Source organism: Cucurbita pepo, chromosome LG09 (genome assembly GCF_002806865.2).
Source record: "Cucurbita pepo subsp. pepo cultivar mu-cu-16 chromosome LG09, ASM280686v2, whole genome shotgun sequence".
Classification (NCBI taxonomy): Eukaryota; Viridiplantae; Streptophyta; class Magnoliopsida; order Cucurbitales; family Cucurbitaceae; genus Cucurbita; species Cucurbita pepo.
The window spans coordinates 1,141,393-1,164,846 of record NC_036646.1 but is presented as its reverse complement, the minus strand read 5'-3'; the positions used below and the strand labels follow the sequence as shown (position 1 = coordinate 1,164,846).

The following is a 23,454-nucleotide window of genomic DNA, read 5'->3' as shown; positions in this document are numbered from 1 at the left end:
TTTCTGATTTTGATTTTGATTTTGATTTTGATTTTGCGATATCGTGTTTTGAGTTGACATGATTGCCCTTTTTAACCTCACCTGAGCTCCAAGAAATTTTGACTGTTAGTTGGGGGAAGGACCTCTTAGCGAGCGGGTTGAAGAAGACAACCTACTCTTACTCTTCTTCTGCACACCTTTCAACGCCATGTTATCTACACCTATAACGAAATTTATGAAAAATATTATTTTTTTTTAGTGTATCTATAATTTAAAATATTAAATTATGCTAAAATAAATAAATACCATAATAAATTGATTTCAAGACTTCCTAAATTCTTACTCAAGACGCCGAAAGATTTTCGAGCATGGATGATAGAATTTAATAAATGAGAGTTCCCTAACTCTTAATTCAAAGTCAAACATTATATCCATAGAGTTATTGTGAGTGTTGGATGATGGAAGTGCCACGAGAGCTTATGCTCAAAGTGGACAATATCATACCATTGTGGAGAGTCGTGTTCGTCTAACAGTGAGATCTCATATAAGTTGGAGAGCGAACGAAGCATTTCTTACAAGTGTGTGAAAATCTCTCTAATAACAAATGCATTTTAAAACTGTGAGACTGATAGACATACCTAGGTCAAAATAGACAACATCTATTGCCAAAATTTGAGGTATGAATTGGGGGAGGGTCCCACAATGAGCTCTAAAGGGCTCAATAAATTATAGTCTTTGTGTCTCGTCGGATTCAGAGGCCGTGCGGTACTTGAAAGTGTAGCTGACGAATGGTCCTTAATGGTGATGGAAAGCTGCAACTATACATACAGAGCCCCATAACATAACATAAAATAAAATTAAATAAAATTAAATTAAAGAACAAAAAAAGAAAATTGTTATATTACTTTCCTTCCAAGACAAAATGGGAACTCCAAAAGTCAGAACACTTCACTTCTTTCTTTCTCTGCTGCTTTTTGTTCTTCGGGATTGCATTGCTTTGCATGAGTCTGTACTGTCAGCTACATTTAACTTCTTTATTCATATTTTCATGCCTCTCTTTTCCCCAAACTGCCCTTCTCTCTTTACCTTCTGTCTTTTGCTTTGGGAGCTTTCTGCTGCTCTGTCAGTGTAAGAGGTTTTGGACTTTTTCTGGGGTCAGTTTGGACAATTTGGATCGTCCAAAGCCTTGGGGAGCTTCTGCACATCTGTAACAACACTTTATTGCTTTAATGAATATGATATCATCTTCTAAAAAGTTTATGTTTTTCTCTTCTTTTTACTCTAAACCTGATGGAGCCCCTCATAATAATAGGACAATAATTTATGAAGTGAAGAACTTGTGATTTAATCATACTTTGATGGAAACTACAACAAAAATCAACAATAAAACATGAGTTTCTTAACATTTTCACTAAGTTTGGGTAGAGGCATTGTTTTTGGAGGGGCAGCTCGAGAGACGGTGTTAACGCCTCGAGTATGAGCCATGGAATAATCTGATCGTTCGAGGTAGAGTCTGCCTCGATAAGCAGCTAGATGAGCATAATATGCTGGAGGAACTAGTGAAACAGGCTTGGTGCACCTGTTATAAGTGTAGCATAAGTTGTAAACTAGCTTTTGTAGTTCATCAGAAGTGAAGTGGTTCTCATCACAGAGTACATGGTAATGTGTAGGCCTACTTGTTCCTTTAACGCCCCAATGGCTGCAGAGATAGAAATCGAACTCCTTCGGGTGCGTAATTACAGTATCGACAACTGTCCCGGGAGGAATATTTTCATCAAGAACCTCACTTTGATTTGATGAAGGATCGATTTTGAATGGGAACAATCTAGTGTGATGCCTCTTCTGAACCACAGCAAAAGTTATAGGAGGCTTGTAATTGTGGAATCTAGAGCAGGCTGTTTTAATAGCCTGCAATTCCTCTTGTAGAACTTTGTAGAACTGTGTTTCACTCACACCATCTCTGAAAAATATGATTCGCCGTGGTAGTTCGTTCAGTTCTTGATAAAATTCCTCGAGCAGCTCTTCGACCATTGCGCCAAGATCGACAATAATTTCTTGTCTGTGTGTTTGTGATCTCATTCTTGAGGCATACTTGTTTGCTGCTGGCCAATTCATGCTACCAACTACAGCAGCTACGGAGGGGCTAAAATCATCCAAGGGATGGGGATGAGTTACATCGGCGCCCATGAAGATCACAGGCTTGTCGGTTTGAAGCAGGCGAGGTACTTGGGAAGGTAATGAATTGTATAAAGCAACAGTGCAACCACCAACCTTGGCGTTAATCTTAAGAGCCAAGTTAGCCAAAAATTGGGAGCTTAACTTGGCAAGATTTGGATAGAGACAGCATTGACTTACAACGCCAATGCTCGTCTCGGCAATGCGTTTCAAATCTGCGTAGCCTTTGTGTTTTCGTTCCATCACACAGATCAAGAGCTGAAGATTGTTAGATGCAGCTCCATGGATCATCTTAAGCGTAGATTCTAACAGTGAGACACTGTTAAGCACTTGTGTTGGTTCAAATTGAGGAGGGACGATTGTTTTACTGTTGAGAAATATGCCTAATTGTTCACATCTTCTAGAGAGCTGGTTAATGAATCTTGGAATGCTCAATCTCTGATCTGGGCTACTGCTGAAACTTATTAATCCCCATCTCTCAATTCTTGTTCCCTCGAAAACGTGACAATCGACGAGGTTCCACTGGCGGTCGGGACGGGAGGGAATAAGATCACGAATTTGGCCACCATCGCCAAGCTTTAGCTTGGGAGGTTGAAGAACTCTTCCATTTAATTTGGTCATTTCCCTTGAAACTTTGAGGCTGAATTCTCTTCCATGGATGCCACTGTCAGCCAAAGAAAACGTTATATCAGAAAGTGAATATGAAAATCAAATAACATTCCATAGCAAATTCTCTGAGGAGCTTCAAAATTAACCTGTTTGGCCCAAGAGGACCTTGCATGACACCATCTATATTAGCTTTCCTTTCCTTTGGCCTCTGGCAGCCCATCTTAAGCATTCGTGCGGTCTGTTCGTCCGAAAGCTTCCCAAGAAACTTCTGTCCTTCACAAATCATACAAAGCTCCATAGGAAGATAACATGGCTTACTCCTACTAATCTGCAAACAAGGCAAATTCCTGTATTGAATATCATAGTTGTAATGATCTTTGAAGTACCCCACCAATCTTAGATTCTTCCCATTCCTATCAGCAAACCAGAGACCCTCAGTAGTTTCATCTGTTAGGCCATAAACTCTATATCTTTGAACACTCTCTCTATGACAAACAAAAACTCTGATATGCTTCAAAGCCTTCTCCACTTCTCTCCTTTCTTCAATGTTTAGGCCTCTTGTCTTCCTTTGAGTAAGGTCTCTAAGACAATCAAGACGCTTCTGCAAATAAGGAATAACTCCAATACTTTCATGGAAGGCAGTGACAGAGCAATCTACATTCATAGCCAAGCCTTGCTGAGTGGGTCTAAGGCTTTGGAAAAAGCCTCTCAAACCAACAACACCTCCCCCAATTTCTTTGGCTCCCCATGCTGAACTTGAATACAGAGATCTTCCCACTGTGATGCATTTCTTATTTGGACCTTCCCTCATTACAACATCTAAAGCATGAAGATAATCCTGAGGAATTGGAATCCAATCATCTCCTTCATTAGTTAAGTATCTATTCAGTTCCCTCCCATCAAATTTCGAGACAAGTTTAATACTTATCCTGAAGAGTTTGAATTCTTGTTTATGTTTAATCTCTCCTCCAGGAACTTTCATTTTGCTGGAGGGAATTGGAAGGCTGACATAGAACTCAAGCCTATCTTGTACAAACTCAATTGGGCTGTAAAGATTCTTGCGGCCATCATAGGCAGGAGAGGCCCCAGAGAGCAAATCCGAGTTCTCCTCTACAAGCTTTTGTTTGATCATTCTGGCAACTTCTTTTGAAGGGTTTGGAGAGATTTCTACATTGTAATGGTAAATTCGTTGAGAAGGGTCAAATTTGACTAAGAAATGGTTTGCTAAAAGAGGAATAACAGGCCCTTCTACACCTCCAGAATCTGGTCTACTCGCAGCCACTAATACCTCTGGTTTACTTTCACTCACCTTTCCATTTCCTCCTTTATGTGGTAAACTGCTTTTCAGTCGAAGCCCTTTTGAAGCTGAATGAATGCACGTGTTCAAGGAACAAAAACATAAGAAAAAAATGTCAGAATGGTTACAATCCCCACCCAGTTCAAGAACTGTGGAAATGCAGAAGCCAAGGGTTTCCATAATCATGGAAAACAGAGAAGAAAAAAGAAAAAACCAAGGGTTTCCATAGAGCTTTACCTGGGGAAATCTTTAATATTGGGACATGGGTATCAGCGGTGGCTGCAAGAGGAGGGTTATTGAGCTTGCAGGAAGGCTTCTGCGAGTGGGGTTTTGGTCTAGTGGCTCTATTAGGAGGAAGCGGAGGAGCTAGAGCGAGCTGCAGAGGAATAGGAGGAGGAAGAGGAAGGGGAAGGGGAAGAATAAGAGGATAGCATGTTTGGAAGTGGTTTTGGTTACAAAAGGCATATTGATTTGAGTACTGCCATAGCTGGTGATGCTGATATTGGTGATGAACATGGTGGTGGTGGTGGTGGTGGTGGTGGTGGTGACGAGGGTTAATCCTGGGTTTGAAACTCCCAGTTTTGTTGTTGCATTTGCTGGTAGCATTAGGGTGTTCTGACTGTTCCATGATGCGATTAAGAGTGAGATGGTTTCATGCGCAAGAATGAGAAAGAGCAGTGCTGAAATACAACAGTGAGAGAGAAAGAGGCTTGTGTTTTTTATTTCTTTATATGCACTGAAAGGTATCTCAGTCACTGCTGGGACTGTAGTTGCTGTTGCAGAAAGAGAGAGAGAGAGAGAAGGGTTTAGTTCCTTAAGGTTCAATATGTCTGGGCCTGATGGAGGTTTTATGCTGGTTTGTATATCTGGAAAGGAAAAGGGTGGAGGGTGGGGTATAGGTTATGGTGTAAAGTTGGAAACTTGGACGCATGGGATTGGGATGGACTTGGTATCTCTATCTCTCTACCCCTACTCATGAGCTATGGGAATTGTTTGTTTTCATGATCTAGTAAACCAAAAGTTAGGATCTCTTTGGAATAAAATAATGAAAAAGGTACCTTTCTTTAATACTACACCTATATTGATGTTGTTCTTCTGTATCAGAGTTAGACACCGGACGATGTGCTAGTGAGAAAGTTAAGCTTCAAAGAGATGGACACGAGGCAGTGTACCAGCAAAGATGTTGGGCCCCGAATAGTGGTGGATTGGGGGGTCTCTCATCAATTGAAGAAGGGAACGAGTGCCAACGAGAACATTGAGCCCCAAATGGAGGTAGATTGTGAGATCCCACATCAATGTTGTGGAGGAGAATGTTTTATAAGGGTGTGCAAACCTTTCTCTAGCCGGCGTGTTTTAAAAACCTAGATTAAAAGCTCAAAAAAGACAATATCTACTAACGGTAGACTTAGACGGTTACCTGTATAATTAACCATATATTTAAAAGTTTGAATCTTTCCAATAAATTTTAAATTTGAACCCGTAATAAACTTGTTTGATTTTTTTTTTTTTTTTTTTTTTTTTTTTTTTTTTNTTTATTAATGGTATAATAACTTTTGAGGGCAACTTTGATACATTGTTGGGTCAATTCATTATACCTTAATAAGAGTTTGTACTTCACTCTTTTTTAATGAAATGATTTGTACTCAAAATCTTTATAATTGTAACTTAGAGAGCAAATATGACCCACAATTATAGATATTGGCCGATAATTTTTGTCTTTTTCATTTTGTATGAACTATCATGTCTTCATTTCTATCATGAAAGAGAGAGAAATATTCTTCAATTTTGTCTAAAAGAAAAAAAGAAATGTATTTTTCATCTCAATATAATACAATTAAATTTTAAGAGGGAAAATGAACTTCAAAGTAAAGGTTAATTTGAAACCAACCTTAAATTGAGGCTATTAATAAACGTGACGATACATGAATTGAAAATTTTAATTATATCCTTAAACTCTATAAAATTTCAAATGAATCTTTCATTAAAAAAAAAAAAAAAAAAAAAAAAATNAGACAAGTTAATTCAAATTTTGTATAAATTATACTCATTTTTCATCTGTGTGGACAAGATTAACCAATAATTATCTGGAAAAGACAAAAATGAGTGGAATTCGTTTAGCCAAAATTGGAAGTTTTGTGGGTCCATTTGTAGCAGTATGAAACAGTGGGAAACAAGTGAAAGGCAACAGAATATGTATAATCAAAGGACAAGACAAGGGTGAAGGGTACCTGATTTTGACATTCAATTTGCTCCTGAGTATCTAACCATAGTTTGTGATTTGGATTATCATCCACCAAACAGTCCTTAAGACAAATGACAATACACACAGGAAAGTAGAAGCTGAGTGGTTAGCCATAATAATAATACATGAACCAAGCCTGAATCACTTTAAAAAGAATAAGAACAGGGCTCGATGCCACATGGTGTGATGCATGTTACCTTCGGTTTTTTAAGTATTAGAAACGCAGAATAAAGGATGTTCCAACTATGGCGACAATGATAACAGCAATTTAATCCCCATTTTTCTTGGCTTTCGGTCGGATCAGCCAACATTTTAGGCTTTGCTTCACCTGACAAGGAAAGTCATTACAAGTCTAAGTCAATCAAATCACAGGAAAAATGCACCTTAAGTTCTTCTTTTGTGGGGGTAATGATCAATTTAAGAACACATAATGATTATTGTTGCTGATACAGAAGAATTTACCTGTAGCTTATGATAACTTCAAGTGGAAGGAGGTGGTCTCATGAATGGACCAAAGTTGAACACACCTGAACTGGTTCTCATAATCTTTGGGAAAAATAATACAAGTGCTGCTGCTGCTGATCAAGATCATGAGGCTCAACTCAACTTATTCATATCGTTCAACAGGCAATACGCCTCTCTTATTCAGAAACATTCTTAATGGCTACACCTAATTGACTACTTGGATGTATCTGTTTTGTTGGGGTTTCAATCTAAATATTCTGCATTGGAAAACGAGCAAACTAATTTACCAACGAGGTTTGTGTCTTCCAAATGATTGTTTTTTCTTTGCCCTTGGAGAAGTAATATTTATCTAAAAATAAGGAGTCAATGACTTGGAGAATGAAGAAAAGATCAGAATCTCACACGTTGAAATGATGTGGAGAAATAGTTTTGATGAATGTAGAAACTTACATTATCAGATGCCACGTCGGTTGGAGAGGAGAACGAAATATTTCTTACAAAGGTGTGAAAACTTTTTCTTAGTAGACACATTTTAAAACCTTGAGAGGAAGTCTTGAAGAAAAAGTCCGAAAAGGACAATATCTACTAGCGGTATGTTTGAACTATTACAAATAGTATCAGAGTCGGTGTGCTAGCGAGGACGCTACGACCCCAAGGATGGTGGACCATGAGATCCCATGTCGATTGGAGAGGAGAATGAAACATTGCTTATAAAAGTGTGGAAACCTCTCCCTGATCTAGTTCTAAAATCTGGAGAGGAACCCTTAAGCTTGCAGGCTTTTACTCTTACCCAAAGAGAGGGAGATAGAGTTTTTTTTTTTTTTTTTTTTTTTTNTTACATTTTTCTTGGTGGATTTTGAATGGATAGAACCGAACCTGAGTCGAAGTCATAGATACATAAGGAAAAAGATAGAGGTCGGGTAGGACATCGAAATGGAAAAAAAAAAAACTTAAATGGTACGATCTCTCTGTCACCCCAAAATGAAAGGGGCGATTTATTGAGATGCTTTCGGCAGTTATCCGCTTCAACAAAAGAGATGAGTTCTCGTTGATCACGGCCTAGTATGGAACTAAAACTGGAACTGAGAAGACCAACCAGCAAAAGTAAGATACATTAGTCCTATGAATACATTGTAGTGATAAAAGAATAGGTAGATAGGCCATAAAATCTAGATTCTAACCAAAGGACAGCCCAGTTAATTAGTACCAAGCAATGGATTTGATTGTGTTTTTCACTGTGACCCCCCGGGCCAAAAGAAGACAGAAGTAGAAGCCATTAATGGTGGAGTTAGCAATAATGATGTTTTAGACCTACGAAAAGGAATAAAAAATAATGATATGTGAACAGTCAAAACACTGTGGCCCTCATGAATGACTTGAGCTGGCTCGTCTATTATACTTTCTGTCCATGCATTCAGAAATAGCTCAAAAAAAAAAAAAAAANTGAATTAAAAAAACGAGAGGGAATCAGTTGTTGGGTACTGTTTAGTAGACAAGACTCCATAAGAACAAACATAGCAAATTTAAGCCTTTGCTTCCTTCACGTTGCCCTACTCTTAATAGTTAATTACGGAGCTACAGAGGATGCTTCAATAATGCACTACTCTGCAATAGTATTCTAATACCACTGTTTGGAATTCCAATTAAATGTACATTGTAAACAGTATCTCCATGAATAATTTATTTGCCTATTCTAATATTCAAACATTGGACTATAGGGGTTGAGAGTTTCGATGATTTTTTTTGGTGTAGAATAATATTGACTCATCATGGAAAGTCGGGGAGCTAAGAAGAGCCTTCCATTTGTTAATAATCATTAGAAGGCTGAAACTACAAAGGAATTTAGTATGATTTGTGCACCGCCAAGAGGCACTGTGTTGCATCAAAAGCCAAAAAAAAAAAAAGGAGATAGACATATATTGTCCGTTTTGGCCAGTTACGTAGCGTTACCAGTCTCACGGTTTTAAAACGGTATACTAAGGAGAGATTTCCACACCCTTATAAGAAATGTTTCGTTCTCCTCTCCAGTCGATATGAGATTTCATATTGTCCTTTCTCATCTAAAGACTCCAAAGAAGGGAGCGTGTTACACAACCGTAAAGGACATTTCCCCTTTTGCCAACGAAACTACCATCAAGCAGCTCTGAAAGCCAGTTATCAATCTTCTTAAACAGGCAGAAAACAACCCCAAACTACTTAAACAACCGGAAACAAAGAGAAAGAAACCAGAAACACAACATTACTAGGTAACCATAATAGCATGTTAAGTGCACCACACAGCCAGCTTTCATATGCAATTCCAACATAACACATGTAGACAAGCAACAACCTGGTTTTCCTGATCCAAGTTTCTTTCTGCGTGTGAGAAAAGAAGAGGAAGGGTGTAACAAACGGCTCATAAGGTAATAGCTCAAGCCCACCGCTAACAGTATTGTCCTCTTTGGGGTTTTCTTTTTGAGCTTTCCCTCAAAGTTTTTAAAACACGCCTGTTAGGGAGAGTTTTCCACATCCTTATAAAGAATGTTTTGTTCCACTCTCCAATTGACGTGGGATCTCACAATCCACCCCTTTCGAAGTTCAGCGTCCTCGCTGGCACTCGCTCCTCTCTCCAATTGTTCCACACCTTGGTTCATTTGTCCAACTGAATGAGAGAGATAAGTTGAAGGGGGTGATACTCGATAAACAACTACTTAACACTGTCATTGATGCCTCTCCCAGCAGAAGCAGGAATTGCACAAACTAAGATGGCAAACTAATGAAACAGGCTATCAAACTCAAGCACGCATTAAAGAAGCTAAGATAATAGGTTTGTTTTCAAAGATGGACCATTCCTTCCAAAATACAACCGTTGATCCTTTATTTATTGCAGAATGGAGATATTATTGATACCCAAAAAGAAGGCAGTTAATAAGAACACAGACACCATATCACACAAAACAGACCCTCAATTCCAAAAGAAAAATGCAAACCGATGCCTACCGCTGGTCTCACTTCCACATTCTTTTCTCCAAAAAAAGCTGGTAAAAGGGGGAATAGTACACATAAAAGAAAAAAAGAGATGGGATTCAATCAATCACACAACCAACCAAGTAATACACTAAATGAGCTCTTGCTTTCCTAGTCATTTCTTCGTCCTTCTTAGTTTCTACTGTACAAATTCCATAATTCCATAATTCTTCAAGGAGAATATCGATGAAGAAATTTGTTGTTGATAAAACTGAATTCAGAAAATGTCCCTCTCAGTCTCAAATCCCACCATACAATGGAATAGTAAAACAACTGCCTGAATAAATTCTTGATTACCTGAAAGTTGCAATTAGCAGAGGGTATTGATCTTTCTAGGTTGAAACCACTTTCTGTTTAGTTTTTCCTAACGCAACCAAGCTTGGTAAGCCGGTTGTTTCCTCCGTATAGAATATTGCAGAATTTATTCCCACAGACGTCAGAAGTGCAGAGACTACCATTGCCGCAGAAGTAGAATTTAAAGCCTCGGCAACGGTACGCTAAATAATAAGCGCCGATTGCAGAAAAGCAAGCAAGAATATTACCTTGCCTATGAACAAAAACACTCAAGTTTCAGAGGACCAAAAAAGATATCCACGAGTATCGGTGTATACTTTTTCCGCAGTTGCAAACACGAGACCGGTTTGCTCCGCAAATTTACTAGTCCAACGAACAATCAAATGCGCGCTACTTGCAATTCGCAATCGAAAGAAAAAATATAATACATCGAACTCCAGCAGAGTACACTCCCGGAGTTCAAACCTAGGGCATTTTCAAGTCCAAGAACAGAAATGCACTTCCGTGATGAAAAACAGCAAATGAAAATAAGGAAAAACGATCAAACAGAGTAACTGATGAACAAAAATGGTCAAGGAGGGAGTAGAATCTCAAACCTTCCGCAGATTCTGTAAGAAACCGGCATGAATCGTATGCAACCTCACTCAGTAGAAGACGATGAATAACTAACCCGTAACCTATAATTTGCGTTCGGATGGTGGTTGACTAAAACTCAAAATATTCACTTCCCTCAATTCACGGGAGCAGATGTTAAAAACAAGAAAAAGCGCGCGAACACATTTATTAATGTATTCAAAGAATAAAGATAGATAATAAGAATTTATTTTCATATAAAGCACGAGAAGCCGAACACATTCTTAGACTGATCTTAGAGGGGCCGCGCGAACGCAGGCCCCCACTGCCACAAATTATGACGTAGGCTCTGCCACTTTGGGCAGACCTTAGACGGGCACCCCTCCCGAGTGCAATGGAGGTCACCAACCTAGGCCATGAGCCTTGCTGATCGCCCATTGACCCCGTCCAGGTAAGTATGTTTCAACGGCACTAGTTCCTTCCTTTATATACTGCATCTAATCTCTTCCCATCTCCGTGTTTTCGATGTGGGACAAATTTAGTGTAGCTTCTAAGTGAAAATGGACTCTTGGACTTTTTCTTTATGATGGGCCGATGTTGAATCTAGAGACATTTTCAGCTACGTTTATTTAAAATAAAGGAAAAACAACAAAAATAGCTAAATAAACAGTGGTTTTGTTAAATGTCCATTAGTTTATGATTTTGCAATAATAGCTAAATGACTAAAACATATTTCTTTAATAATTTTAAAATATCCTATTTGTCCTCCTAATAATTCTTTACATTTTCTAATTCGAAATTCAAACTAATATTTTCTATTTAACAGATTTTAAATTTGATAATTTAAAATTTAAAGATTATTGATTTCAAAATTATGGGTTCATATTTAATTAAAAATAAAATGTTATATTTTGACAAAATTGTAAAAAAGTACTAAATATCTAGTGTTTGTCGAGTGTAAATAATGATACATTAAATAAAATTATTTTATTTTTAAATAATTATATTATTAGTGTCCATTATTTTGATAATGTAAGTTAATTCTAATTTTGCTTACTTACATAATTAAAAAAAAAAAAAAAAAAAAAAACNTTTAGTTTAAGATTAAAGGTCGATATAGAAAATGTAGATATTGATTAATCAAAGGTTAAAATAATTATGTGAAAATTAAACACTATAAATCATTTGTATTGTACGTCCGTGATTGGAGTAAACGTAAAACTAGTGTTGGAGGGGCCGCGCGAACGCAGGCCCCCACTACCACAAATTATGACGTAGGCTCCGCCACTTTGGGCAGACCTTAGACGGGCACCCCTCCTAAGTGCAATGGAGGCCACCAACCTAGGCCATGGGCCTTACTGATCGCCCATTGACCCCGTCCAGGTAAGTATGTTTCAACGGCCCTAGTTCCTTTCTTTATATACTGCATCTAACCTCTTTCCACCTCTGTGTTTTCGATGTGGGACAAATTTAGTGTAGCTTATGGGCTTTTGAACTTTTTCATGGGCCGAAGGTTTGAATCCATATACATTTTCAGCTACATTTATTTAAAGGAAAAACAAAAATAGCTTTACATAAATAGTGGTTCCGTTAAAAATTGTGTGATAATACTTAATTATAACTAAAATATTAAAAATTTACAGAATTATAAATAATACTAAATATCTACTTGAACAAAATGAGATTTGAACCTAACGGTCAACCATAAGGTGGAAGGTAAATTTTACCAGCATATAGAGAATATATTTAAACTTTTTTTTTTTACTATCTGAAGAAGTATAATGCTAGTAATAATGATACATTAAATATAATTATTTTCTTTGAAAAATCCAATTTTTGATTTAAATAATTATATTATGACTATCTATTATTATTTTTCTTTAAGTGTAATGGAATTGTTTACGTGTAATCGTCTCTTTTTGAAAGAGTAATTAGTACCTCTTTCACTAATATGTGTTTATATAATTTGGTTTATCTTTATGTGAGATTATTATATTTATAGTTTATAGAATAAGATAGTGAGATGACCAATTAGAGTCTAAGGCATTAAATTGACTATAAGATAATATTAAATATATTTTTTTGTCACAACATAAATTTTTATACATCTTTTTAGTCCAGATTCATGGTTTGTATTTTTTTTTTTTTTTGTTATTGGTGCCCTTCCAACTATAATGGTAAAATTATTATTAAAAACGATGACTTTTTCTATTAAATCTTCTCTAAAATCGACTACATTTGACTTTTCTATTAAATCTAAAAAAAAGTTTAAACTCATCGACTTTACGACATTTTGTTTAAACTCATCGACATTTTGTTTAAACTCATCGACTTTACGACATTTTGTTATGCACGTGATCATTAGATATATGACTCTCATGCTTGTCTCCTCCGAAGATCCGTCATCTAAAAAAAAGTTTAAACGTGCGACTCATGCTTGTCTCTTCATATATTAGAAAATTTTAAAAAAATTTAAAATTGTTAAGAACTTACCAGTATATGTAAATTTTAGAAAATTTTAAAATTGTTAAGAACTTTTAAAATTGTTAAGAACTTACCAGTTTATTTTACATATTAGTAAATTAATCTATATAATATGATTTATTTAACAAATAAAAAGCTTTTGGATTTTACTGTTTTCTTTTCTTTTCTTTTTATTTATTATTATTATTATTTTTTCTGTATTTTGACCAATAATCGTAGACTTCAAACGAACTCAACGACATTTTTGGGTAAGATTATCGTACCTCAATTATTTGGCTGTATTATATAATAAATTTAGCTATAAATATATAATACTCGGTTAATATTACATACACGGTATAACTCATGGAATTAAAATTCTTCCACTGGAATTGGGGAGGGGCCGCGCGAACGCAGGCCCCCACTACCACAAATTATGATGTAGGCTCTGCCACTTTGGGCAGACCTTAGACGGGCACCCCTCCCGAGTGCAACGGAGGTCACCAACCTAAGCCATGAGCCTTACTGATCGCCCATTGACCCCATCCAGGTAAGTATGTTTCAACGGCCCTAGTCCCTTCCTTTATATACTGCATCTAACCTCTTCCCATTTCCGCGTTTCCGATGTGGGACAAATTTAGTGCAGCAGAAAATGGGCTCTTGTACTTTCTCCTTGTGATGGGCCGAAGGTTGATTTTTCAATTATTAAATTATATTTCTTTAATAATTTTAAAATATTATATTTGTCCTCCTAATAGTTCTTTACATTTTCTAATTTAAAATTAAATTAAATAAATATAAATTTCAAACTTTGAGATTTACGCTAAGTTATTTAAAAGGTGGAGAATAGATAAATACAACTTACAATTATAATTATTAAAAAAAAAAAAAAAAAACCTTACAATTAAATATCTTTTTTATTTTGTTGGGTTTTAATTGTATGGAAAAAATTAAACTAAATTCAGTTGGTGTCATAAAATCTCGAAGTTTTACCCTTTTGGGATGAAGATGAATATGTAGAATTGAAAAAGGTAAAATCCTTAGCCTTTTCCACTTGTTCAGATTCGGATGTGAGTTTGTTCCCAATTGGGCATTGCTTTCTTGACTTTCCCTCTCAAGCTCACATGATCTTAAATTATAATTAAGTAATTTTGAAATCCATAACCCAAAAATATCCGGAGTCGCATTCAATCCGATTGAAGTGCAAGTCAAGGAAGAGTTTCGAGTTCTTTCCCTCCTTTCGATCCGATCTTGAAGATCCCGAAATTCTGATCATGAGCTTACCTTCCGGGAGTGCCGCCGGTTTGCCAACGCCGGGGAATTCAGGAGGTAAGGGAAACTCCTCGTCGTCGTCATTGGCATCGGGGACGAGCAAGGAGAAGCAGAAAGAGAAAGCGAGAGTTAGTAGAACGTCGATGATATTGTGGCACGCTCACCAAAATGATCCTGCTGCTGTTCGCAAGCTTCTGGAGGAGGATCAGTCCCTTGTCCATGCTAGAGATTACGACAACCGCACCCCTCTCCATGTTGCATCGCTTCATGGCTGGATCGACGTTGCCAAGTGTTTGATTGAACACGGCGCTGATGTTAATGCCCAAGATCGCTGGAAGAATACTGTAAGTTTTATCCGGAAATTTTTCTATATAGGAACTTTACTCTGTGTTTGTTCATACGATGGTTCGATTACTATTTGACGTTTCTTTCCTTTTACATACACTCCTTCCATATTTGGGTTTGATTCGAGTTCTCTTGATAATTATAGCTGCACGTTTGAATTTCAAGCCAGTACGGTAATTCAGCCATATGTATAGTGGCGTTCCGTCTAGGCTAGCGGGCAATCCGCGGGATTTTGCATACAATACGCCGATATGAGCTTGGAGTTTATACAAGCCAAATTTCCCGGGAAAATTCCACAATCCTAAATGACCTTAAGCCACACTCCCCACCCCAATTATTTCTTACATCTACGCGTTCTTGGAGTTAAAAGAAATTTGTCTCTTCCGCCTATGTGGGCATATGATTGAGTTTGTAAATGGAAAAAGAGTATATGCCACAGCCCAAAGGCTTTATGATTGTACTACTCTGGGAAAGATTTGCCTTACCCGGTTTATCTGAACTACCTGCACTGCGTGTGATGTAATTTGAGTTTGGTCAACGCTGAAGGATGGATTTTATTTTGCAACTGATCCATTGTTGTAAAGTTGCTCATGCTCTTGAAGTGGAATTAAGCAGCTCTCTATTTATTGCTAGTCTAGATGAATGTTGTTTTCCTGACTCTATTGGTAAGAAAGACCTTACTTGAACAAGATCTGTTTTATAGGTTGCTCAACTGTGTCCTTAAGTTCTTGAGCTTACTTAAGAGATGTAATGCGTTCACAATGAGCTTGCTCTCATATTTACTAGTTATGTACTCTGTTTCTCTATTTTATCGTTGCTATGTGGGAATGTTTGAAGTTTTATTATTGAATGCAACATTCGCATAAATTACTTAGCATCACTACCCTCATACAAGGATCTTGTCCCCTCTATTACAGCCGCTAGCTGATGCAGAAGGAGCTAAAAAGCATGGCATGATTGAGTTATTAAAATCATATGGTGGCCTTTCCTATGTAAGTGAAGAGCTTCCCTTTTAGCTTTTTGTATTTATGTCAGGCTATATTCGTGCCAATTGGCCGTGTTAGCGTAATTTTTTTTTATACTATTCATTCTTCTTTGCAATCAGACACCTCTTCTTACTTTCTATATTTTCCTGATTATTGTGAAAATTAGATGCTTCTGTTTACATCCGTTCTATGTTCAGTCATATCACATATTTTCTTGCATTTTCTGTGAATCTTCAATGTTATTGCTATCCTTTTATTCCATTTCTATATTTTATCTTAGATTCTCGTCTTAGTACTCTGTATGTTTTTGAGCGGACTGGATTTAAAGATTAAAATATTTCATATTACTCGATGAATCTTCTTCTTTTTTCTTCTTGACACGAAACTAGAGAAACTGAATATTCTTCATATCAGGTTTTTGTTTGTTACCTAATTTCTATCTAAGAATGAAGATATATGTTGCAGGGCCAAAATGGAAGCCATTTTGAACCGAAGCCTGTTCTTCCTCCTCTGCCAAATAAATGTGACTGGGAAATTGATCCCTCTGAACTAGATTTTTCTAACTCAGCTATTATCGGCAAGGTAAAAATGAGCTTTCTTCAAATTGCCAGCAAGTAGGATTTTTTTTTTCACCATCCAAGAATTTGAAATCTTTCCTCATGATCATGGAACTTGAATGTTGTTTGTGTTATTACAGTTCCTGTATAAAAGAGTACATGGGTTACAAATTTATAATCTGAATCTATTTTGCTAGTTAACTGCATCAAGAAATGCAAGTACAGGTCTGAAGTGTGTTAATTGATTGAAAAAAATGAGAACTTTTAGCAAATTGAAACTGATGAATTCAAGGTTCGAGTTGTCTTGGAACAAAGAGCCTAAAAGATTCTTTCAGCCAGTTGGCCTTATATTGTTACTGAGAGGTTTATTTCCCCTGAACTTTTCCTTTTAATGGGTGTAAAACTGATGCTTGCTTCAGTTTTTGTGGGACCTCTTCCATGATGTGAAGAAATCCTTATGGATAGTTATCCACTGAGTTTTTTTTTTTTTTCTCGAAGCTTTGGTGTGAGTGAAATGTTTGAATTTTCAAGGACATTTACTTGGATTTTTAGAGTTTCGTGGACTTGATTTTGTATCATGCTTTGTATTGGTGTAAATGTATACACCTTTTTATGACTATAGTCTTTCTTCTTTGATTTTCAATAGAAAAGCTTTATTACAATACCCCTTTTGGTGTTTGGGAGTCTTTTAACTCCTTTTATTTCATTCATTTCTCTTCTTGAAAAAAGAAAAACTCATGCTTGCCTTTTGGTTACAGAATTGGGGAAAATAACTGTCATCTTTAAATTTAATCGATTCCCCTCTCTGTATGATTTCTGAAATAACTTAATGTTAGGCCTTTCATCTTATTCTTTTATGTTTTGTTTTCGTGGTTTGAATGCTTTGTTCGTATGATTCTCAATACATTTAAGAGAGTAGTTTTCACTTAGGAATTTCTGTCTTTTGCAGGGGTCCTTCGGGGAAATTTTGAAGGCCTACTGGCGTGGAACCCCTGTAGCTGTCAAACGTATCCTTCCATCACTATCTGATGATAGACTTGTGATGTAAGATCCAATATCCATCTCATGGACCTGTACCCTATCTTGTTGCGATTGCATGTGTCCCATTTGTTCTCTAACTTATAAAAAAAAATATATTGAAGGAAATAAATTCGACCAGTGAAATCTACGGAATTATAAATTTATTTATTTCATTTTGCTTTTCCTTGCACCAGCAGCCTGGAATCTTATTTCAACTGGCGCAATATCCACGAGAACCCCCCAAAACTAATTTCTTATTTGTTTTCATGTAAATCTTTCGTCTTTTTTTCTTAAAAAAAAAAAAAATTGTAAGAACCATATAAATCTTTATTAAATCAATATGATTGGAGTTAATTTATATGTTGACTTTTCTCATTCAGTCAGGATTTTCGACATGAGGTTAATCTCTTGGTGAAACTACGCCATCCGAACATAGTCCAATTTCTTGGAGCTGTCACTGAGAAGAAACCACTTATGTTAATCACTGAATACTTAAGAGGGGTAATTGATAGAGTTTCTTTTTATACTCATTCTGAAAATTTTCAGGTTTTCATTCTTTTGAAGTTGTAATTTACTCATGCTGTTTGACATTCTGTCCCTTAGGGTGATCTTCACCAATACCTCAAGGATAAAGGTTCACTCAGTCCTTCAACGGCCATCAATTTTGCACTGGACATTGCCAGGTATAATAATTTGATTGCTTTAAACTTTTATAAAAGAGAAATAAGATGCCTCGAAGATTGTTGGAAATAAAAGAGCAAATCTAGAGATTTTTGAAGTTTAGCCCTGGACATTGCCAGATAAATCAATGTTGGGCTAGTTTGGCTCCTCACTGCCCGTAGAACAATGGAAGATCCTTCTCTCCATGATATATCGTTATTTCCATTTAAACCTTGCTATTTCATATGTGGGAGAATTCATCTAATCGTTCTTAAAAAAATTTATACATGATTATTTTAATGTAAAGAAACCTGATTCCTTGAAAATTTTACCAAGAAGAAATAAGATTCTTTGAAGATTGCTGGAAATAAAAGAGCAAATGAAAAGATTAAATTTTCTCTTATATGAATTCTACTTCTGCCAGAACTGATCTTCTTACACTGCTTTTCCATAAGTTGAGAAATAGGCTTCAATATCACGTTTGTGAACAAGGTCATTTGATTATAGGCTTCTATGTTAGTATGGGAATGAGTGTATCTAATCGATGTAAGAAATAGGTTTCAATAGGCTTCAATACACTCATTCCCATAAGTTGAGAAATAGGCTTCTATGTTACTAATACGTGGCTGGTGTACAATCTATTGCGAACAAGCTCATTTAATGATTGTTTTGAGTCATTTTACTGATTTTCGTGCTGGGTTTTTCCTTGATTAGGGTAGGCTATACTTCACAGTTTCTAAAATCACATCGTACTCAAACTCTAGAAATTAATGGTCATAAGGAAGTAATTGGTCTAACATTTAACTGAGTCCAGTATTTGCTCCCTCGGGAATTTACTAATCGTGCTAACTAGTCTGACAATGATTTCTGTTCCAGGGGAATGGCTTATCTCCACAATGAACCAAATGTTATAATTCACCGTGACCTAAAACCAAGGTGAGTTTGAGACTTTAATCAGCATGCAATTTCCCTCTCACTCCAGAAACTTTTTAAGACTTGAAAAACCATATGATTTATGAGCTTTCTGCTGTCATTTTGTATTCACATTCTTTTGAACTCAGCCTAGATTGGATTGAGTTTGGTGTCATCTACTTTTATAATTGGAAGATTATTTTGAAATTCTAGGAACGTTCTGTTGGTTAATTCCGGAGCCGACCACCTAAAAGTTGGTGATTTTGGTCTAAGCAAACTCATCAAGGTTCAGAATTCACATGATGTCTACAAAATGACTGGCGAGACTGGGAGCTGTAAGTACATATCATACAGCTATTTTCAGTTTTATATAACTCTTTAATGCTTAAATCTTCCTTTTCACATCGTGCACGTGGCGAAAAGACCGGTATATGGCTCCTGAAGTATTTAAGCACAGAAAATATGATAAGAAGGTGGACGTGTTTTCTTTTGCAATGATATTATACGAGGTAATTGTTGCATTCGCAGTACAGAAGTATATACTTTTATTGCAAGAGACTATATTTGACTCGCAGCAACATTCCAAATGGTGCAGATGCTTGAGGGAGATCCACCACTGGCAAATTATGAGCCTTATGAAGCTGCCAAATATGTGGCTGAAGGTCATCGACCAATGTTCCGTTCGAAAGGATACCTTCCCGTTCTAAGAGAGTAAGTTGATCATTCCTGTTTCCCTTTCAATCTAACAATCATCAAGATTGCTTCTTCTGATGTGAAAAACACATGCCTTTTAGATCAATTTATGGAATAGCTTCTCATTTACTACCTCTTATGGTTTGGTTCTTCCCAGTTTAACAGAAGAATGTTGGGCATCTGATATGAACAAGAGACCTTCTTTCTTGGAGATTCTCAAAAGACTTGAAAGGGTGAAGGAAAATCTTCCCACTGATCATTCCTGGAATCTGTTTAATGCATAACATTCAAAGTTGTGGTATGAAGATTGTTTGCAGTTCCTAACATTCAGCTTTCTTCTGCTGGATTATGGCCCATGAAGTTGAAGCTTTTTTCTCCACTACCAAAGATTGTGAAAAAATAAGATCTTACGGCTGCTTTCACTCTGCTGTTCTGTTCGAATGTTGATTTTGAACAGAGGCTGTGAGATTTTGATTGAAATTATACTCTGTGGAGGAATCTCCTCTTGAATCTGGCATTCTTCATTGCCTCATAGGATTTAATTTAATTGTTCCTTCTCATCTCTCAATTGTAATTTAGTTCGGGTTCTGTGAACTATTTATCTTTTCATGTAAAAAATGGATTTAGTTGATTTTCTCTTGCAAGTTCAGAATATCAATGCCCGGCGCTTTTTGCCGGCGGGATGAACTAGGAAGTGCTTTTTCACCTTTTTTTATTTATTTTTAAAGTTTAATTACTTAAACTATTTTTTATTTTTTAAATCCAAATTTTATTTTAAATAACTGTATTATTACTATCCATTATTTTTTATATTTATGTATAATGGGTTTTTTTACCCTATTTTGATCCATGCTCTTGCTCGTGCTCGTGCTCATCTCACTCGATATATGTTTAGATATTCTTATAAATATTTTCAACCTTGATTTGTATCGATTTAGTTTTAAAATGCCTCATTCCCTAAATATGCTCATCTCACTCGATATATGTTTAGACGAACACGACTCTCCGTAGTGGTATGATATTGTTCGCTTTGAGCATAAGCTCCCATAGCTTTGGGCTTCCACAATGGTATGATATTGTCCACTTTGAGCATAATTGGTCTTCCACAATGGTATGATATTGTCCACTTTGAGCATAATTGGTCTTCCACAATGGTATGATATTGTCCATTATATTGTCCAGTCCACTTTGAGCATAATTGGTCTTCCACAATGGTATGATATTGTCCATTATATTGTCCACTTTGAGCATAAGCTTTCATGGATGCTTTGGGCTTCCTCAATGGTATGATATTGTTCACGCATAAGCTCTCATGACTTTGCTTTGGGCTCAAAAGGCCGCTTCCTCAATGGTACGATATTGTTCACGCATAAGCTCTCATGGCTTTGCTTTGGGCCCAAAAGGTCTCCTACCAATGGAGAAAGTATTCGTCGATTATAACCTCAAAATGCCTCTACCAATGGAGAGAGTATTCTTTGATTATAAACTCATAATCATGGGAGAAAGACCAATGAAAAAGTATTCCTTGATTATAAACTCATCATCCAACTAAATTATTATAATACTTTTTAAATTACTTTATGAAAGGGGATTTTTTTTTTAAATTTATTATTATTATTATTATTATCATTTGCAATTTTGAGGCAAAGTCCATATTTTTATGAAATCACATTTCATTTCCGGAAGCAATTTCCGGTATTTTTTTTTGCGTCCATATTGTTATAAAACAATCTGGTACGTCTTTCTCTTAGGTTTCGTTTACAAGAATTACGAACATTATTGATCGATACTGAATTTCACGGCATTCAATGTCCGACTTTGTAGGGATCGGCCTGTCATCGTGTTTTTGAGCTTCAAAACCTTCTTCAAGCAACTCAGGTTCATGAGCTTATCCCCTGCCTTGTGCCTGCGGCGGAATTTAAACATTTGGTCCAAAAATCTCAGCCATGGCGTATCTTCCGATGATCAAAAGCTACTTTTTCTACTGAAATCATGCAATGGAACTTCAGAAATCTCTCAAATCCACTGCTACATGGTCAAGACTGCTCTTGACCTCGTCCCTTTCACATTAAGCAAACTTCTTGCATCCGCCATACTGGATATCAAGTATGCAGCTTCCATTTTCAAGGTTATACGAAACCCGAATCTCTTTATGTTCAATACTATGCTTAGAGGCTATTCTAATAGCGATGATTCAAAACAAGCTTTTGTTATTTTCAATGACCTGAGGAATCAGGACTTCTTGCCTGATGAGTTTTCTTTCATAACAATTCTGAAAGCCTGTGCTCGAGAATTAGCAATTGATGCTGGGCAGGGGGTTCATGGGATTGTTCATAGATCTGGGCATGGTTTATTCAGTCAACTAAATAATATGCTTCTACATTTTTACTGCGCGTGTGGCCAAATTGGAGATGCCCGTAAACTGTTTGATGAAATTCCTCAAAGAAACGACTTGGTATCGTGGAATACTTTGATGGGTGGTTATCTTCATGCATCTCAGCCCACTGTTGTTTTAGATTTTTTTAGACAAATGTGTAGGAGAGGTTTGATAGCCGGTGCTAATACAGTATTAACTGTTTCATCTGCTGTGGGTGATGTCGGCCATTCCTTAGATGGAAGGTCTCTTCATGGACAATGTATTAAGCTGGGTTTATGTTCTGATCTCAATGTGGTTACTTGTTTGATTAATATGTATGCAAAATTTAAAGATTTGGAATCAGGACAGCTGATCTTTGATGAAGTTGCTGAGAAGGATGTTGTTGTCTGGAATTGTTTGATAGATAACTATGCTAGAAATGGCATGTTAGAAATCGCAATAGATTCACTACATCTCATGAAACATGAAGGAAAGCAACCCAATTCATCCACATTGGCAGGATTACTTTCAGCTTGTTCTACGTTCGGTGCTGTCGGTACAGGTAAATACCTTGGCCATTATGTGGAGGAGGAAGGACTGGTTCTAGATGCTGTTCTTGGAACAGCTCTAATTGATATGTATGCTAAATGTGGGTTCCTAGACAAGGCGATCGACATTTTCGATAAGATAAAGGATAAAGATGTAAAGACTTGGACCGCCATGATCACTGGTTATGGGGCTCATGGTCAGACAAAGAAGGCTATTGACACTTTGTTTAGGATGGAGGAGGAGGGTTTTAGGCCCAACGAAATAACTTTCTTGGCTGTCTTGAATGCTTGTAGTCATGGAGGCATAGTGATAGAGGGTATGAGATGTTTCAAGAGAATGGTGTATGAATATCGAATGACACCAAAGATTGAGCACTATGGATGCATTATTGATCTTCTTGGTCGTGCAGGGTTGTTGGAGGAAGCTCATAAGCTAATCAAGAGCTTGCCTTCCGAGGGCGATATAACGGGTTGGCGTGCGCTGCTGGCAGCCTGTAGGGTATATGGAGATGTTGAGCTGGGAGAGTCTGTGAAGAGAATGCTAGTTGATTTAAATGATGAACACCCCACGGATTCAATGCTCCTGTCTAGTACATATGCTGTTGCTGGGAGGCTGTCTGATTATACACAGTATCAGCAAATTGAGGAAGAAAACAGAATGAAAGAAGGAATTAGTTCATCTCAAATGCGAACTGAGAAGGCAAGAAAAGAAGCTGGTCGTAGTATGATTGAGATGGATAATTTGTATTAGCCTAAACTATTTAGGAATAACTGACCTGGTGAAACCACAGGAGATGTACATCATTTTAGTTTGATTTAAATGATTCATATCTTTGTCTGTCTCATGGTAGAATGTAGTTAGAGAAAGAAAGATTGTGAGATCCCACGTCGGTTGGAGATGGGAACGAAACATTCCTTATAAGAATGTGGAAAGCTTTTCCTAACAGACGCGTTTTAAAATCGTGAAGCTGATGGCGATACGTAATGGGCTAAAACGGTGGA

At 36.8% G+C, this 23,454-nt stretch overlaps 3 protein-coding genes and 3 non-coding genes across 6 annotated transcripts; 2 read left to right on the top strand and 4 right to left on the bottom strand.

The window, feature by feature from the left end:
- Positions 1–1,285: 1,285 nt before the first annotated feature.
- LOC111801935 (protein argonaute 7-like) lies at positions 1,286–7,003 on the bottom strand. Its single transcript, XM_023686175.1, has 6 exons — positions 6,765–7,003; positions 6,500–6,630; positions 6,289–6,363; positions 4,298–4,679; positions 2,910–4,128; positions 1,286–2,818 (listed from the first exon to the last, which is right to left on the bottom strand). Exons 2-6 carry the CDS (start codon positions 6,611–6,613, stop codon positions 1,357–1,359), a joined length of 3,252 nt encoding a protein of 1,083 aa, XP_023541943.1. The 5' UTR covers positions 6,614–6,630; positions 6,765–7,003; the 3' UTR covers positions 1,286–1,356.
- A 3,934-nt stretch (positions 7,004–10,937) lies between these two features.
- Positions 10,938–11,099, bottom strand: LOC111802797. Its single transcript, XR_002816331.1, has one exon. It is a non-coding gene; the product is annotated as a U1 spliceosomal RNA (small nuclear RNA).
- Positions 11,100–11,869: 770 nt separating this feature from the next.
- On the bottom strand, positions 11,870–12,031 carry LOC111802786. The gene has a single exon (XR_002816320.1). It is a non-coding gene; the product is annotated as a U1 spliceosomal RNA (small nuclear RNA).
- A 1,468-nt stretch (positions 12,032–13,499) lies between these two features.
- Positions 13,500–13,661, bottom strand: LOC111802798. The gene has a single exon (XR_002816332.1). It is a non-coding gene; the product is annotated as a U1 spliceosomal RNA (small nuclear RNA).
- A 517-nt stretch (positions 13,662–14,178) lies between these two features.
- On the top strand, positions 14,179–20,239 carry LOC111802296 (integrin-linked protein kinase 1-like). The gene is made up of 11 exons (XM_023686606.1): positions 14,179–14,719; positions 15,638–15,712; positions 16,172–16,288; positions 17,213–17,307; positions 17,664–17,784; positions 17,887–17,966; positions 18,820–18,879; positions 19,069–19,190; positions 19,279–19,364; positions 19,451–19,566; positions 19,706–20,239. Exons 1-11 carry the CDS (start codon positions 14,378–14,380, stop codon positions 19,830–19,832), a joined length of 1,341 nt encoding a protein of 446 aa, XP_023542374.1. The 5' UTR covers positions 14,179–14,377; the 3' UTR covers positions 19,833–20,239.
- Positions 20,240–21,239: 1,000 nt separating this feature from the next.
- On the top strand, positions 21,240–23,348 carry LOC111801984 (pentatricopeptide repeat-containing protein At1g26900, mitochondrial). Its single transcript, XM_023686238.1, has 2 exons — positions 21,240–21,282; positions 21,373–23,348. The coding sequence occupies exon 2, from the start codon at positions 21,431–21,433 to the stop codon at positions 23,201–23,203; it is 1,773 nt and encodes a 590-aa protein (XP_023542006.1). The 5' UTR covers positions 21,240–21,282; positions 21,373–21,430; the 3' UTR covers positions 23,204–23,348.
- The last annotated feature ends 106 nt before the right edge of the window (positions 23,349–23,454 follow it).